We start from the raw sequence: 14509 nt of genomic DNA, 5'->3' as shown, positions 1-14509 counted from the left end.
CAATCGTCCAACTTCAAAAACCATGGGCCACTTCAACAATATCATTGATCACCTGCCCGTAACTACACCAATTAGGACCAATATTTTTCAAAGCCATGACTACCACCTTTGAATCCTCTTCCAGAATCATGTCTTGTAAACCCAAATCGCGACAAAATTCCATCGCACATAAAGCTCTCATAGCTTCCACCGTTGTCGGTTCTGGGCATCCATCCATTGTCTTACTAAGAGCTGCACAAACCATTCGTTCTTTAGCTGTTGATGTCTAATGTAAATCAACCCTTATATATATATATATATATATATATATATATATATATATATATATTAACAATAATTAATCTAACTTCTAAGTTTTGATTGACGTTGCCATGTTAACAAGGTGTGATAATAGTAAAATAAAAGTGTTATTTTTGGTATTACTTTTTAAAATAATGTGACAATATTCATTAGTAATAAGAAAAATGCTTTGTACTACACTTTTATTTTACTTTATTTATGTAGCATTACCAGTCAACCCTTCAATTAATCATTATTTTTAAAAAAATTAAAATTCATTGATAATGCCACGTTAATAAAACAGGACATTTACTCTTCACTATTACATCCGTAAAATATATTCTAAACGGTTAAACAAATGCTAAGACAAGCAAAATAATGATCATCCACACTTGGCTTTCTTTTAATGATGTTCATTTCATTGTGGGTACCAAAATGTGAAAACTCACAAGTTAAGGGGTCAATTATCAATATCTTAAACGGACGAGGTCATTTCAAAATAAAAGGAACCTAAAAACTCTGACTTCGCAGTCGCTCAAAGGCTCAAAGCGCAACAAAAGAAGCCATAGCCGTTTCACTGAGAGGGGAGAAACAAAGCGAAACCCAGAAATGGCGACCGCTCTGGCAAGCAGAGCTGCGAGCGATCGAACGCAAAGCCTCTTGAAGCTCTCGTTCAACTTCCTCAGAAGCTTCAGCGCTGCTTCTCCTTCCCCTTCTCCTTCTGCGCAAAACCCTAACGCTTCTTCTTCGACGGCCTCGAAGAAGCCCAAGCGAAAGAAGAAGAAGAACCTTTTCGAGTTGGCTCAGTTCTTGCCCAACTGGGGAATCGGGTACCACATGGCGAAGACTCATTGGACTGGTGTCTCGTACCAGATCACCAAGATCAATCTCTACAAGGTGTCTCTCTTTCTCTCTCTCTCGCTGATTTTGTAATTTTGTTAAAAGAGAGAGAGACGGTAGATGGAGAAATAGCCAAATATCATTAATTCATTATTTTGTAACCCACTCTCTCATGGGCTTAAGGGTTTAGGATTTATGTGGTTGTTGGGGTTTCTTGCAGGATGGTAAGCATGGCAAGGCATGGGGAATCGTTCATAAGGACGGTCAGTGTTTGGTTTCTTACTTCTTAAAGTTCTTACATTTGTTTTTCCATGATGGTACTGCATTTGCTGTTGAGGTTTTGTTGCTGAAGTGTTATTGAGCTGAGTGTTGCTTTTGCTGTTGTACAGTGCAAATAATCTAATAGGAATTTCAGTTTAGTGAGGGAACATTTTTGTCTTGTTGAAGTAATTTTGATTGGGTTTAATATGGCCTTCTTCAGTTTTTGAATGTTTTAACGGTGTAGACTGTGATATACATATAAAGACCTATGATGAGAAATTTCTAAAATGGTAAAGGACTCTTATTGTTCACGGTAACAAATGCTCAATTGAGCTCACTGAGTTCTTAGTGTTCAAGCTATAAGTTGAATTAGTGTTGAATTGTAGGGATCAGAAAACTGTTCAAGCAATAAGGGATAATGGAATCAAAACACTGAAATGGTTGAAGCTCGTACTTGATAATTGTGAAGAGAGACATGTTTGTATTTATAGATAGCTGCTGTACAGATTGCATGAGTGTTTGAATTTGAATAACTAACAATATATCCTTATCCGTAGGTTTTGCATATTTGGGATTACATTTGCTTTTTGAACTATTATCATCTTTTGATTGTTGAGACAAAGTCTCATACAAGATATCATGGACTTCTGTTGGCTGTTGAGACCGAGTCTCATGGTAATCAGGAAGTGTCTCAATAAGGGAGGACTAAACAATATAGTGTTGAATTATAGGGGTCACACAACTGTTCAAGAAATAAGGCATAGAAAGAGAGAGGACTTAAAAATATAGTGTTGATGTTGAAATAAGATGTGTACAAATTCTTTGTGGAAAAGCAGCAATCTAAATCACTTAATGGCATCAAGAATAAGGATTGGACAATGTGATCTGGGTTGTGATTACTTTTTCCAGTAGCATGAGCAATGTTGCTATGTGTTGGTTGCCAAGTGCCTGTTTTCTGCATTTTTTTTTTTCATACTATTTGGTGCTTGTTATCAGGTTAGATTACTCTATTCCAAGGTAGAAGGTTTAGTTGATTTAGTAGAATTTAATGCAGGCTTGCAAGCTGCTGATGCACCAAAGAAAATAAGTGGAGTTCACAAGCGTTGTTGGAGATACATTCCAAACTTATCAAAATCAATAGAAAGTGCACCCAACTTGACTAAATCTACGGAAACTGTCCCAAAAGAAGAAGTTCAAGTATCTTGATACTTATCGATTAGTTATAGGTATTGGTTACCTGACCTTTTATACTCTGATCTCCTTTTTTGGCTGATCTGAAGTGTTTTAGAGTTTTCCTCCATCGGCATAGTTGTCTTTCGATGTAGTTTATTTTCGAGTCGGTTCTTTCTGGATGTATTTGATGCTCTTTGTAGCATCTTTGTGCGTTGGAAGCAAACAGACTTTCGGCATTGCAAATGGAAATATGTTGTCATAAATGAAAAGATTGAGCATGATGGATTTATTTTTCTTAATTTTTTTTTTTTTTTTTTTGAAATCCAATTTTTCTTGTTTTAAGAGTGATGCTTAGTCATGTCTCTTTTAATATGATAACCGAAGAAACCCGATTAGTTATTTTGTTTTTGCATGTGTAGGTAGGCGCTTATTATGTTGTGATCAAGGAGTGTTTGGTTAGGCATTGTTATAATGTGATGTCAGGCGTAATGCTGGGGATTTCTATCTTTTCTGTCCTCTTAAACTCCAAACTGCCTTTTCTTTTGCCATGTCTACATTTGTTGGCAAGGCATAAGTTAGGAAGGTGCTTGGCCGCCCTTAAATTGTTCAATTGCTTATTTTGATTTCCATGCTTCATATGAGTAGATTCATACAGAAATTAAAAGATAATGTATATGGATGTAATAGTTTTGTGTAGTCTATTGTATATGATGTAAGAGCCTATCTGGGAGTGGCTGTATTTCTCTCTAGTTTGGGCCGATCCGAAGAACCCCAGCAATTGGAAATGTGATCCCCCTTCTGGCCTTAGTGGCCTATTCTTTCTAGAGGAAAGCAAAGGTGGAGAGCAAGATTTCATGGAGGAAGGAGCAAGGTTTGTTCAGAAATGGATTTCATTCTCCTGGAAAGGGATTACATTTGGTTTGAAACTATAATGAATGAAATATGACAAGTTAGTATGCCTTTGAGGTTTTGAGATGATTTGGTGGGGCTGGTGGTGATTTGGGTGGATGGTTATATCTGTTTGGATGAGTAGCCGAGGGATTTGATTAGTGTTTCGGTCCAACCTTTGAATTTTTGGTTTGGGTGGTGGGTGGTGGTGTTGGCAGTGAGATGCTGCTATTTTTAACTAGGTTTTTTTAGCTATTGGATGTTTTCTGGTGAAAAAAATGGTAAAGATTTTAAGTAGGAACCAAACATCTTACATTTCCAATATCATTTTTGAAGTTTTTAACCAAAATAAGAAAAAAAATTACTTATTTTCTCGAGAAAATGTTTTTGATAGACAATTGGCTTCTTAAAAAACAAATTGCTGGCAGCTCTACTTTGCACATCCTATGCACAGGAAGCAAGCCTCGAAGTCCATGCTTAGCAAAAGAGGGTGTTCTCTTTTTTTTTTTTTTTTAGGTGTGGGAACATTTAAACAACATTCAATATCAGAAACAAGGTAAAAAATCAGCATCGTAAATCCGTGGGAATCAACTTCAATGGCCACTTATCACCAACCTATAGGTCCAATGAATCACAAATCAAAAAAGGAATTTCATTTCTGATAAATGCCGAAATATATACATTTTTTTGTTTTTGTTCTTGGTTTTTTTTTTGATCACTTGTACTATTATAATATCTCATTTCGTTTTGTTCTAAAAGTAGGAAGGAAAACTAAACTTCTATAAGCTTCATAGAGAAGCAAGTGAATTCTCAACTGTCCTCTCTACGCTCTTCACTATATAAACACCAGCTCTATGAGTACACCTTTTCTCTTTAAGGCCTTCAATTTCTTTCATCCTTTCATCAGATTCTCTGGGAAGAAAGTCTAATAAGATTTCTAGAAGTATAAAGCTTCTTCACCCCAAAATGACATCGAATCGGCCTTTTTTTGATAACAATTTTTCTTTTTCTCTTTAAATATTAACAAAGAATTTAAAACACAAAATACTCAAAATTACTCTCACATTTATGTCACATCAGAATGAATAGAGATCCTTAATAATTTTGCTATTTGGATTGCTATCAATTCAGGTGGCAAATGTGAGAGAGACCTTTTTATACCCCACCTATTCGAACAAGTTTTGGATAGCCCACTCACTTATCTAAATGGGGGGCGCTATAAAGGCTTTCTCAGATCTTTTACTGGAATTGCTAGCAATTCAGTCAATAAATGTGAAAGAAACTCCTATAAAGCTCACCTACCCGAACAAGTTTTGGGCAGCTCTCTCACCTGCCTAAAAGGTGGGCCCTATAAGGGCTTTTTCATATTTTCTATTCGGATTGCTAGCAATTCAGGTAGCAAATGTGAGAGAGACCCCTTTAGAGCCCACATGCCTGAACAAGTTTTGGGCAGCTCACTCACCTATCTAAACGGTGGACCCTATAATGACTTTTTCACATCTTTTGCTCGGATTGCTAGCAATTCAGACACTAAATGTGAGAGAAACCCCTATAGAGCCCACCTACCCGAACAAGTTTTAGGCAGCTCAATCACCTGCCTAAAAAGTGAGCCCTATAAGGGCTTTCTCACATCTTCTGCTCGGATTGCTAGTAATTCAGGCAGCAAATGTGAGAGAGACCCCTATAGAGCCCACCTACCCGAATAAGTTTTGGGCAACTCAGTCACATGCCTAAAATGTGGACCCTATAAGAGCTTTCTTTATTTTCTGTTTGGATTGCTAGCAATTCAGACAGCAAATGTGAAAGAGACCCCTATAGAGCCCACCTGCCCGAACAAGTTTTGGGCAGCTCACTCACCTACCTAAAAGGTGGGCCTATAAGAACTGTCTTACATCTTTTGCTCGGATTGCTATCAATTAAGGCAAAAAAAATTATTAGAAATACATATCCAAAAACAGCATCTAACAAATGAAACCGACAGTTTTCTATTGTTTTCTTGCTTTCTATCTCTACCTTTAAGGAGCTCCGAGTATAACCATTTGAAATCTTCATGTTCTTTTCCTATAGACAAAAGTGTTAATATATATATATATATATATATATATATATATATATATAGCTGCTACTAACATTTCTTTCCCCCATTTGATGCAGCACTATATAGGTGATATAATTACATATATGTGAAAAGATGGGTGTTGAAGTTTGGTGATCTTCTATTGCATCTCCCGGGAAAGCGATGGTTGTTAGTTGTTAGAGAAAATATCTAAAACATGATGGGGATTGGGGGTGATTGAATACCATTGCAAGACAGATCCGAGGTGGTCGTAGATATACCTAATTAGTGCATGTGGGGTTGACAGGATAACTGTTGGTATCTCATCATCATCGGATTCCCTCCATTGTCATCTTACAGATAAGCTTTGCTCGCAAGCGTTTTTCCAGGAATGCCCCCATAACTTCACCACCATTGGATCTATATATAGGATTTAAAAAACATAGAGATTAAAAAAAAAAAAAAAAAAAGTTAACATTTCTCTTTTGTAAAATGATTGGAATTACAGTTTTTACTATAATTTTTATAAATTAATGAGTGAATTACCGAGTGAAAAAAGTTTGTAGGGACCCAGCAATACTTTTTTCTTTTGGGGCAAGGCTTTACTTATTTCATGTTGCTTTCAGTAGAAGATGTGACTATGTAGGCTTCTGCCGCTAGCTAGGTCACTATAGAAATTTCACAATATGACTAGGTATCCTCACAAAACAACATTAACATGGGCCATATTATAAACTTATCTTCTAAAATCAGTTTCAAAGGTGTCAAAGTATTTATATGCAAAAAATAAAAAATAAAAAATCATGGAAGATATTTTAGATTGTAACATTTTTTACTACCGTTAATAGCCAACATCCGTAACAGTTTACTTTATCGACATATGTCTGATAATAGTTTTTTCTCTTTTAACGGCTTTACTGATTTATCAATATTGAATGACTTAAAAAAAAAAAAAAAATTGCTAAAACAAAGAGTTATACTTTTTAATTAAGTATTTTACCTATTATTATTGAAGATTCTGCAGCTTCTGGGTGGTTTTCATAGAACTTTTGCTGCAAACTTTTGGTGGCAAGGAAGAGAATGATTTTTAAAACGCCACTTGACCAATAATATCTCCTGGCAGTCTATTATTCAAGTTGGACTGAGTCACTCAAGGCTCATGTAATGTCTCCAGGTCTATTATTCAAGTTGGACTCAGTCACTCAAGACTCATGTAAAGATCATAAAAATAAAATCTAATATTAGCAGCTATATTTTTTATCTTAGAATTATTTTCAATACTAATGTGTCATTCTCAACAAATCTTTGAATTAGTCATTATTAAAAATAAATAAAAAATGGTTACCATTAACATATCAACATTATGAAATACAAATGAGTCCATTTTTTTTTTCTCACAATAAAACTATAAAAGGAAGCAAATCTTATAACTTGGAACATTGATTGCACTTGACACCCTCTCAATGCTTAGCCAAAAAGAAGAAGGAAATTAAAGGAAGATCCAAAGAAGCAAAAGAAAAAAACAAGAAAGAGTTAACTAAAACTAGCATCATCCTTGTAGCCTGCCCCACGGGCCACGGCTAAGAGTCCCCAGCACCAACAACTGTAGTTTTCAGCGTTTCCTTTTCACCAACACTGCTCTGGAACTGACACAGTTACACATAGATAGTAAAGAAAAAAAAGCAGGGGGATGGAGACTTTGGTATTTGATTAAAGCGAGCAAACAAACACCACACTACCTATTCCAACGGTCCAACCGCACCATCTTGAGTCCTTAGCACCACCTTCCTTCTCCACCTTTCTTTCTTTCTTCTTCTTCTTCTTCTACCTCTCTGTTCAACAAAAATGCTTTCAACCCTTTAACCCTTGCCATGCCTTCTCTCAAAAATCCATGACCTGATGACCTTTCTCTTTCTGGGTCTCTCAAAAAATGGCAACTTTTGACGGCCCCCATGTTGACACGGGCGCTGAAAGCCGCTGCCATTATCGCCATATTGTTACAGGAAGCAGTGACGTGTCACTCTCCGGCGACTCCGACGACCAGTCGTGGCACTCGCCGTTAGAGATTGAGGGTGTGTTGGGCTCTCGTAGGGACTCTTCTGGGTCAGATTGTTTGTCGGAGGTGGACTTGGAGCGTGGGGTTCTGGATGTGAAGGTGCGCGGGGGTAAAGCCGAAAGGGATTGTAGGATTTGCCATTTGAATTTGGATGGAGGTATAGAGGCTGGGGTACCAATTGAGCTGGGATGTGCTTGTAAAGGTGATTTGGGTGCTGCCCACAAACAATGTGCTGAGACGTGGTTCAAGATTAAGGGAAATACGTGAGTAAAAGCCTCAACTTTTTTTTTTTTTTTTCCTGTGCAGCTCACGAAAGTCTCTGTGTATTTCTTCTATATGTGAGTGCCTGTTTTCTTGGATGTCATGGAAGTGCCAGTTTCATGTTTAATTTAGTGTGTTTGTGAGAAATTCTGAATATCCATTTGTTGGTTTTTAGCTTTTTGTGAGTGGTTGTGTTAAAGATGGAATCGTGGGATGCTTTTGTACACTATCTGCTCTGCTCTATATGTTTTGAACATGTGAATATCCTATTGATGCTCGTGTGTTATTCTTTCCTTTCCTCACTGTTTGATTGCTCAGAACAGAGAGGAAGGAAAGACAGGAATAATTGAATCTTAGTTTGTTCATCACTGTGTGGCATCTAGACCACCAAAATTTCCACATCTGAGCTTAATAGAATCATTAAAATTATTGACGGTGGAATTTTATTATTTGAAAATGAAGAAAACATGAAGTGGCGTTCATTCGGTCTGTTTTGTTTTCCCCTCATGTTTATAAGCAACCAAACAAGCAGGGCTAAGGGGGATACTACGGTCGTAATCTTGAATTTTTGTATAAAAATCTGGGCTGAGGTCTTTTGAACTATACGACTGGAAATGCAAATATTGACTGTTCTGAGGGAGAGAAAGGCAAAATAGGAGATTAAATCTTGCATAGAGCATGGAGAATTTAAATTGAAAGAAGCAAGCATTGATTTGTATGCTACTTCATGATTAGAATTATTCACTACATTGATAAGAGTTCCATATACTCCTCTCTGATTTCTCTTCTTATAATATGCAGTGAACTCCTATTTCAGCTCTCAACTTAAAATCACAATTGTAGTACAAGGATCCTCAAAATTGTTGAATAACATAGATACTGCTCCCCTATTCCAGAATTTCCAGTTTACCTTATAAAGAGTCCTCAATACATCCTGCTTGTGCTGGCTTCAGCTCATTCAACTGCATTCTAGCTACTTAGCTCAATTTCTCTTCATGTGAGATACAATTTCTCTTTGGTGGCAAGTTAAATAAGATAGAAAGAATTGTACACTAGACTGCAAACTTAACATTATGGAGAATAGGTTGTTGTGGTTACCATGGGTTCAATCTCAGAACTCGTAAGAGCATCTCCAGCAACAACTTTCATTTTACTACTCAAAATACAACTTTTTTCATTTTAGCTACTAGTTTTACATTACACACTCTAGCAGAATATTTATTTTAACTCTCTACTTTATTTAAATATTATTTTTATTATTTTTTATCCTTAGCTTTTCTTCCCCTTCTCTCTCTCTGCAAAACCAGAGCAACACCAACACCAGACCCACCATTTTTTTTTTTTTTTTCTATTAATCATTCTTTGTTTCTGTTTTGAGATCATGTTTGAATTCTTGTGGGTTTAAACATGATCCGTAGCTTTCTTGTGGGAATTCTTGTAGCTTTCTGTTTGGGTAGCGTACCAACACCAGACCCACCGTTTAGGGAGAGCGAGAGAAGAGAGAGAGAAAAGTTTGAGCGTTGAGGGAGAGAGGGGAGAGAGAAAAAATAATAAAAAAATCTTACAAGGTGTTACAGTGAACTTTCAAATATGAAAGTTCGCTGTAGCACTAGTAGGGAAAACTTCTACTTTACAAGCACTGCTGGAGCAAGAAAAAACGTAAAAATAGCTAAATTTAACTAAAAAGCTAGTTTAGAGTTGCTGCTGGAGATGCTCTAAGGGGCTTTTCATGGTGTGGGATGAACTAGTCAAAAGTGTAGGTTCCCGTGCAAGTGAATGCAGTTTCTATTTGTCTAGGGATTGACTTTAGAAAGTGGAAATGTATTTGTTACCAAATGTGCATGTGTAATTGATGTGGTACATAAAATTCTGTCTCTATGGATGTGTTAAAGTGCCTTCTTCTTCCAAGTATTGTCATTTTTATGCCTTCTAATCCCATAAAAGGTTAATATCTGATATAATTGCCTTCCATGATAAATAGTCCTTACTTTAGTGAAATATCATATAAAATGTCTATGTATACAAAGGTTATGGTAATTTTGGCACTGGTGCAAGTTGAGTTTCTTCATGACAATCAATTGATTCCTCAACTGAGAATGCTTAGTCTACTTCACAGAGTTAGGTCTTACAACTTTTATTACCATCTTGTAATGACGGAAATTTGAGGAAAGTAACTGAAGTAGCTTGTTGGGACAATAAAAGGCATGAAACTTTTAATTTTGGAACAATCACATTGTATTTAAGAGTTTCTGTCAATAAACCGTTGATAAGTAGGTTAGGTGCCTCCAATGTCCCTCTCTTGTAGAGGACAGTGGACACCTATGCAGATGAAGACTCAAAAATCTAAATTTTGAGGGGAGTCCTCTCGTGGAACTTATGCAACCCATTTGTTTGTATCTTGGGTGTGACGGATACATGGTTTAGAAGCCATCTCAATTCTCAGCCACCATTTGTTTTCATTTTTCTGTTGCTTCTTTATTTTAATTAACCTTTACTGAGATAAGAAATGCTTGTGTCCATAACCATGGTAGTTATCTCAACGTTAGTGGTGTGTAGAGACTACACACGTTTATCATTAATTAAATACTTATAGCCAATGTTGCCAGGGATGTTCAACATGCAAGTGCAGCTAGTGTTGGTTTTAAAACAGTATGCAAGTTTGGCTAAATCAAGTTGTGCTAACTGGAAAATGGGGGAAGGTTGAAAGTGTTCATAGTTTGAATAAGTTGCATGGCATGACTGCAAATATAATGACCAAAGCATAATTGAGTGAGGTGCTTGCTGGTATGGTTTATGACATGATGTTAGCAATTCTAACGTGATGTGTCAACCAGGATTGGTGCTGAGCTAGCAAGAAAGGGCATGTTGTGCCATATTATTTACTACATCAGATAGTTGCCAATTGGTCATCATGGTAACTATAACGGATGCGGATGTGGCTGTCATGACTTTACAGAAAACACTTCTTTGAATTCTTGAGACACTTTCTCCCATAAAAGAAGGGACATCCAAGACATAAATGGAAAACTATGTTAGGAAGATAGTTGAAGATCCCTGATTACTGTAGATCACGTTTAGCCAAAATTACAGTGCAATAGCCCTATTAATTGTGTGTTGTTTTCCTGTTCTCATTCGAAGATAATATCCGTGTCTTTTAAATGTCTTTTGAAATATCAATCACATAGAATTTATCTATGATTTTGTAAGTTGAATTGAATGGACATGATAGAGCAGTAAATCCAGAGCTTGCTACTGTTCATTTAGATTTGAAACTTGCTTCCTACCTCATTTCTGGTTTCTGCTTCATATGCCTTATCAAATTCAGTAACTAGGTTAGTTTTGATTCACGTACCAATACTGTCTGTCCTCATTGCTAATAAATTTACTTCCTTTTTGCAGGACTTGCGAGATTTGTGGTGGCACTGCACTCAATGTTGCTGGTGAGCAGAGAAATGAGGCAAGCAATGCTACTGCTGCAGCCTCGTCAGCAGTAGCAGCTCCTGTGATACTAGTGGAGACTCGAACCGTCTGGCATGGCCGCCGCATAATGCATTTTCTTCTGGCCTGCATGGTCCTTGGCTTTGTCATCTCTTGGCTTTTTCACTTTAAAATACTCTCATGAGTCACTGAGATTATACAAGAAAATGTTGTAATATATCTTGATCTGAGCTTCCATCCTCACGCGTGTATGGGTACCTTACCTTCACGGCTTCACTCTTGCCTACTAGCCCCTACTCTTTTAGAATTAGCATTGAATGTGTATGTTATGTATAATTACATAAGCTTCTGTGCGCCATTCAATTACATGTCTTATAATTCTGAATTTACGAAGCAGCAATCCTGTTGTATTAATTAGTGTCTTTCCATGGTGTTGAGAATGTGCACAGGAAACATGCAACAGCAACCATTTTTGCGCATTTAAGTCTTATACGTAGGATTATTCGTGTCAAATATTGGACTCAGCAGAAATGCACTGCCGCAGGCAAACGCCAAGGGAAATGCAAACAAAGTCTGGGAACCATCTCCAATGGCCTTGTCTGTATTAAGTTCGAAAGGGTACACTATCCAGGACCAAATGTTAAGTTAGGATTAGCAATTTTTAATATAACTTGCGAACTCGACACGAATATAATACTAAATTAGTAGATTAAAGTTGAGGAATTTGACTCATTAATTAAATATATTGGATTATGATTGACTTATATAATCTTATGCTAATGGCTTGACACGACGACTCAAACCCGACACAACATCAAATTAGCTAGCCCATGACCAAAAGATATATTCCTCATTTGACACACCAGTTCAATTAGTTATACAGCATAATTACATTCTCTCGATTTATAGCCAAGTTACCAGGAAGAATACAAACGGTATACCCTACACATCTATGCCACGATAGTTCCTTTGTTTCAAGAATTATTTCCTTCAAGCTAAACTTACTCTGCTCCAACGTATGCTGTGTTGGGTGAAGTTCTCTGTTCAGCATAAGCAAAATAATAGAAATTTAAACAGATTACTTTTGCTTGAACCATATTAAGCATATAGGCCAAATTAACACAAACGACTGAACATGATGAAATGCTTGTAAACAAAGGAACTTGTCGAGTTGAGTCAATATGTGAGCTGATTTGAAAGCTTGTATCTTGAACTACAATGATAATCAAGAGTAATATATAGTAAGGAAAGACCAAAAGTCAAAAGGTTCAACTATATTTCATATCATTATCCTTCTCAACATCATCACTATTTGCATCCCTCAGGGTTTCTGATTTTGTAATCAGCAACAGCCTTGTCAAAAGTGCTTCTCACATGCTGGCAAATCATCATTAGATCCTGGCATGCATCTTTGAATACCTCTTGTGCTGGAGCACCTGTAAAAGTTCCATTGCAAGAACCAAAATATTTTCCAAATTCACATCAGGTGCATAGCCACCATAAGTCACCCTAAATGCATAGCCAGCTTAAGACTGAATCCTTGACAGGAATATATAGAAAAAAGTATCATCCCAAGTAACAGCAAATATTTTGCTCCCATCATTTTCTTCAGTATGTAATTGCAAGACAATTTACAAGAGAGAAAACGTGCGAACACCCTACAAAGCTCTGATTACAATTACTTGGGATTGCAGAAATTTATGTTGATATATTGCATAACATGATTTTGGATATTATAGGTTTACAAGGTATTTACACTAGAAGATGATTGCATTAAAAGTACATACTTGGGCCAGATCATGTCTATGATAAGAGAATAACATATGAACAATTTCTCTTCAATTCATACACAAATATCTAACTATAATACCCCGTACTGAATTAGGAGAAACTAGTTAAAACAGGTTGTTGCAGTAGTAAATGCAATCAATAGCAGGATACATACATCTATCATCTTCATAACCACTAGCCAGAGATATTAAGAAGCATATTTGCCAGACAACACTCATTTAAGATGACCAATATGTTGCTAGAGATAAGAGTGTGCATATCTTACCTGTTGTCTGGGCTCTAATATTAACTTTACTCTCTGAAGGATGAGGAATGCTATACCCGCTGAACGAAATCCTTGGACTGCAAGAGGACATTGTGATGTTCTTAAATAAAAATACTAACTAAACAAATAATCCAAAAACAGGTGCAAAACTTTGAAATTTAATTGAGAAACACAGCACATGAACCCACATGCCATAAAAAACTTTTAGCTCTATAACATGAGTAATGATAGAAACTACATTTTTATCTCACAATTATCGCACATACAAACAGGTATGACAGTTCCAACTAACTAACTATTGGATCAGTTCTTGTTAAAAAAAAACCCAAGGTTAGTTGGGATTAGTTGTAGAATAAAAATGTGATTTTTAGCATTATTCCTATAACATACATCCCAATATGCATGACATGCTTAGATTAGTAAGCACAAAAGGTTTCATATTGTGTAGCACTATTTGGGACTATAAATAAACTCCATTACTAGCTCAAGGTTCAGATAAGCATTTTGTTTTTGTCTCTAAATAATCATATGTGACACCCACAGGCAGGATTAGATATGAAATAAAGCTCAAAAGGCTATCTTTACACATACCCAGAAAAAAATATATTTGGGTACATCAAATAATTGACAGTGAATGTAAATAAAGCAGAGAGAGGTTAAACAAAATCAGAACATAATAATGAAAAACAATTTTTTTTTTTTTTGTATGGAAGAATCATAGAGAGAGAGCACTGACTCTTGGTTCAAGGTGAATCTGAGTGCATTTGCAAGCGTGTGATCCTCATCAACCAAAGAAAACGTTGAATTACTGTTGTCTGAGTGAGACCCATGCTCCATCTTCTCCAATGACTCTCCGCAAACCACTATAAACTCAAAAAGAAATTTGTAAAAAATACTCATATGGATAATTATCACAAACAATCACAATCCAATGAGCTAATAAACAACTCTCTGCAACTGATTTTTACAAAACTATAGTTAAAAATCGATTCTTTTCATTATCTAAACCAAAATAATTTCTCTTTCAAAGGTGAAGAGGGAGAGTGTTTGTGTGTTTGCGCTTACCAGTCTATCGCCGAGCGATTCCTCTACTCACGTAATTCGATGAAGATTCGATCCCAAACAAAAAAAATCGTCGATATCAATAGAGGAGAGACCCTCACAGAAAAGCCGTTACTTTGCTGGAGGCGGACTGGATTCC

At 36.4% G+C, this 14509-nt stretch overlaps 3 protein-coding genes across 3 annotated transcripts; 2 read left to right on the top strand and 1 right to left on the bottom strand.

Annotated features, from left to right (window-relative positions):
• The first annotated feature begins 829 nt into the window (after positions 1-829).
• LOC132163913 (uncharacterized) lies at positions 830-2840 on the top strand. Its single transcript, XM_059574290.2, has 3 exons — positions 830-1176; positions 1340-1382; positions 2435-2840. The coding sequence occupies exons 1-3, from the start codon at positions 889-891 to the stop codon at positions 2584-2586; spliced, it is 483 nt and encodes a 160-aa protein (XP_059430273.1). The 5' UTR covers positions 830-888; the 3' UTR covers positions 2587-2840.
• Positions 2841-7159: 4319 nt separating this feature from the next.
• LOC132163497 (uncharacterized) lies at positions 7160-11641 on the top strand. The gene is made up of 2 exons (XM_059573807.2): positions 7160-7816; positions 11214-11641. The coding sequence occupies exons 1-2, from the start codon at positions 7428-7430 to the stop codon at positions 11434-11436; spliced, it is 612 nt and encodes a 203-aa protein (XP_059429790.1). The 5' UTR covers positions 7160-7427; the 3' UTR covers positions 11437-11641.
• Positions 11642-12441: 800 nt separating this feature from the next.
• Positions 12442-14509, bottom strand: RPC14 (RNApolymerase 14 kDa subunit). The gene is made up of 4 exons (XM_088519212.1): positions 14374-14509; positions 14045-14171; positions 13309-13385; positions 12442-12688 (listed from the first exon to the last, which is right to left on the bottom strand). The coding sequence occupies exons 2-4, from the start codon at positions 14143-14145 to the stop codon at positions 12561-12563; spliced, it is 306 nt and encodes a 101-aa protein (XP_088375338.1). The 5' UTR covers positions 14146-14171; positions 14374-14509; the 3' UTR covers positions 12442-12560.

This window comes from Corylus avellana, chromosome 8 (genome assembly GCF_965113065.1).
Source record: "Corylus avellana chromosome 8, dhCorAvel1.hap1.2, whole genome shotgun sequence".
Taxonomy (NCBI): Eukaryota; Viridiplantae; Streptophyta; class Magnoliopsida; order Fagales; family Betulaceae; genus Corylus; species Corylus avellana.
This window is presented reverse-complemented; position numbering and strand designations above follow the sequence as displayed.

What these genes read in the sequence shown, in the direction of transcription:
- LOC132163497 (XM_059573807.2), top strand. Translation starts at nt 7,428, where the DNA reads ATGGCAACTTTTGACGGCCCCCATGTTGACACGGGCGCTGAAAGCCGC. An exon ending in TTCAAGATTAAGGGAAATAC is followed by an intron (nt 7,817 to 11,213) that starts GTGAGTAAAAGC and finishes TCCTTTTTGCAG; the next exon opens with GACTTGCGAGATTTGTGGTG.
- LOC132163913 (XM_059574290.2), top strand. Translation starts at nt 889, where the DNA reads ATGGCGACCGCTCTGGCAAGCAGAGCTGCGAGCGATCGAACGCAAAGC. An exon ending in CCAAGATCAATCTCTACAAG is followed by an intron (nt 1,177 to 1,339) that starts GTGTCTCTCTTT and finishes GGTTTCTTGCAG; the next exon opens with GATGGTAAGCATGGCAAGGC. An exon ending in GGGAATCGTTCATAAGGACG is followed by an intron (nt 1,383 to 2,434) that starts GTCAGTGTTTGG and finishes AATTTAATGCAG; the next exon opens with GCTTGCAAGCTGCTGATGCA.
- RPC14 (XM_088519212.1), bottom strand. Translation starts at nt 14,145, where the DNA reads ATGGAGCATGGGTCTCACTCAGACAACAGTAATTCAACGTTTTCTTTG. An exon ending in AGATTCACCTTGAACCAAGA is followed by an intron (nt 13,386 to 14,044) that starts GTCAGTGCTCTC and finishes GTCCTCTTGCAG; the next exon opens with TCCAAGGATTTCGTTCAGCG. An exon ending in TATTAGAGCCCAGACAACAG is followed by an intron (nt 12,689 to 13,308) that starts GTAAGATATGCA and finishes GAACTTTTACAG; the next exon opens with GTGCTCCAGCACAAGAGGTA.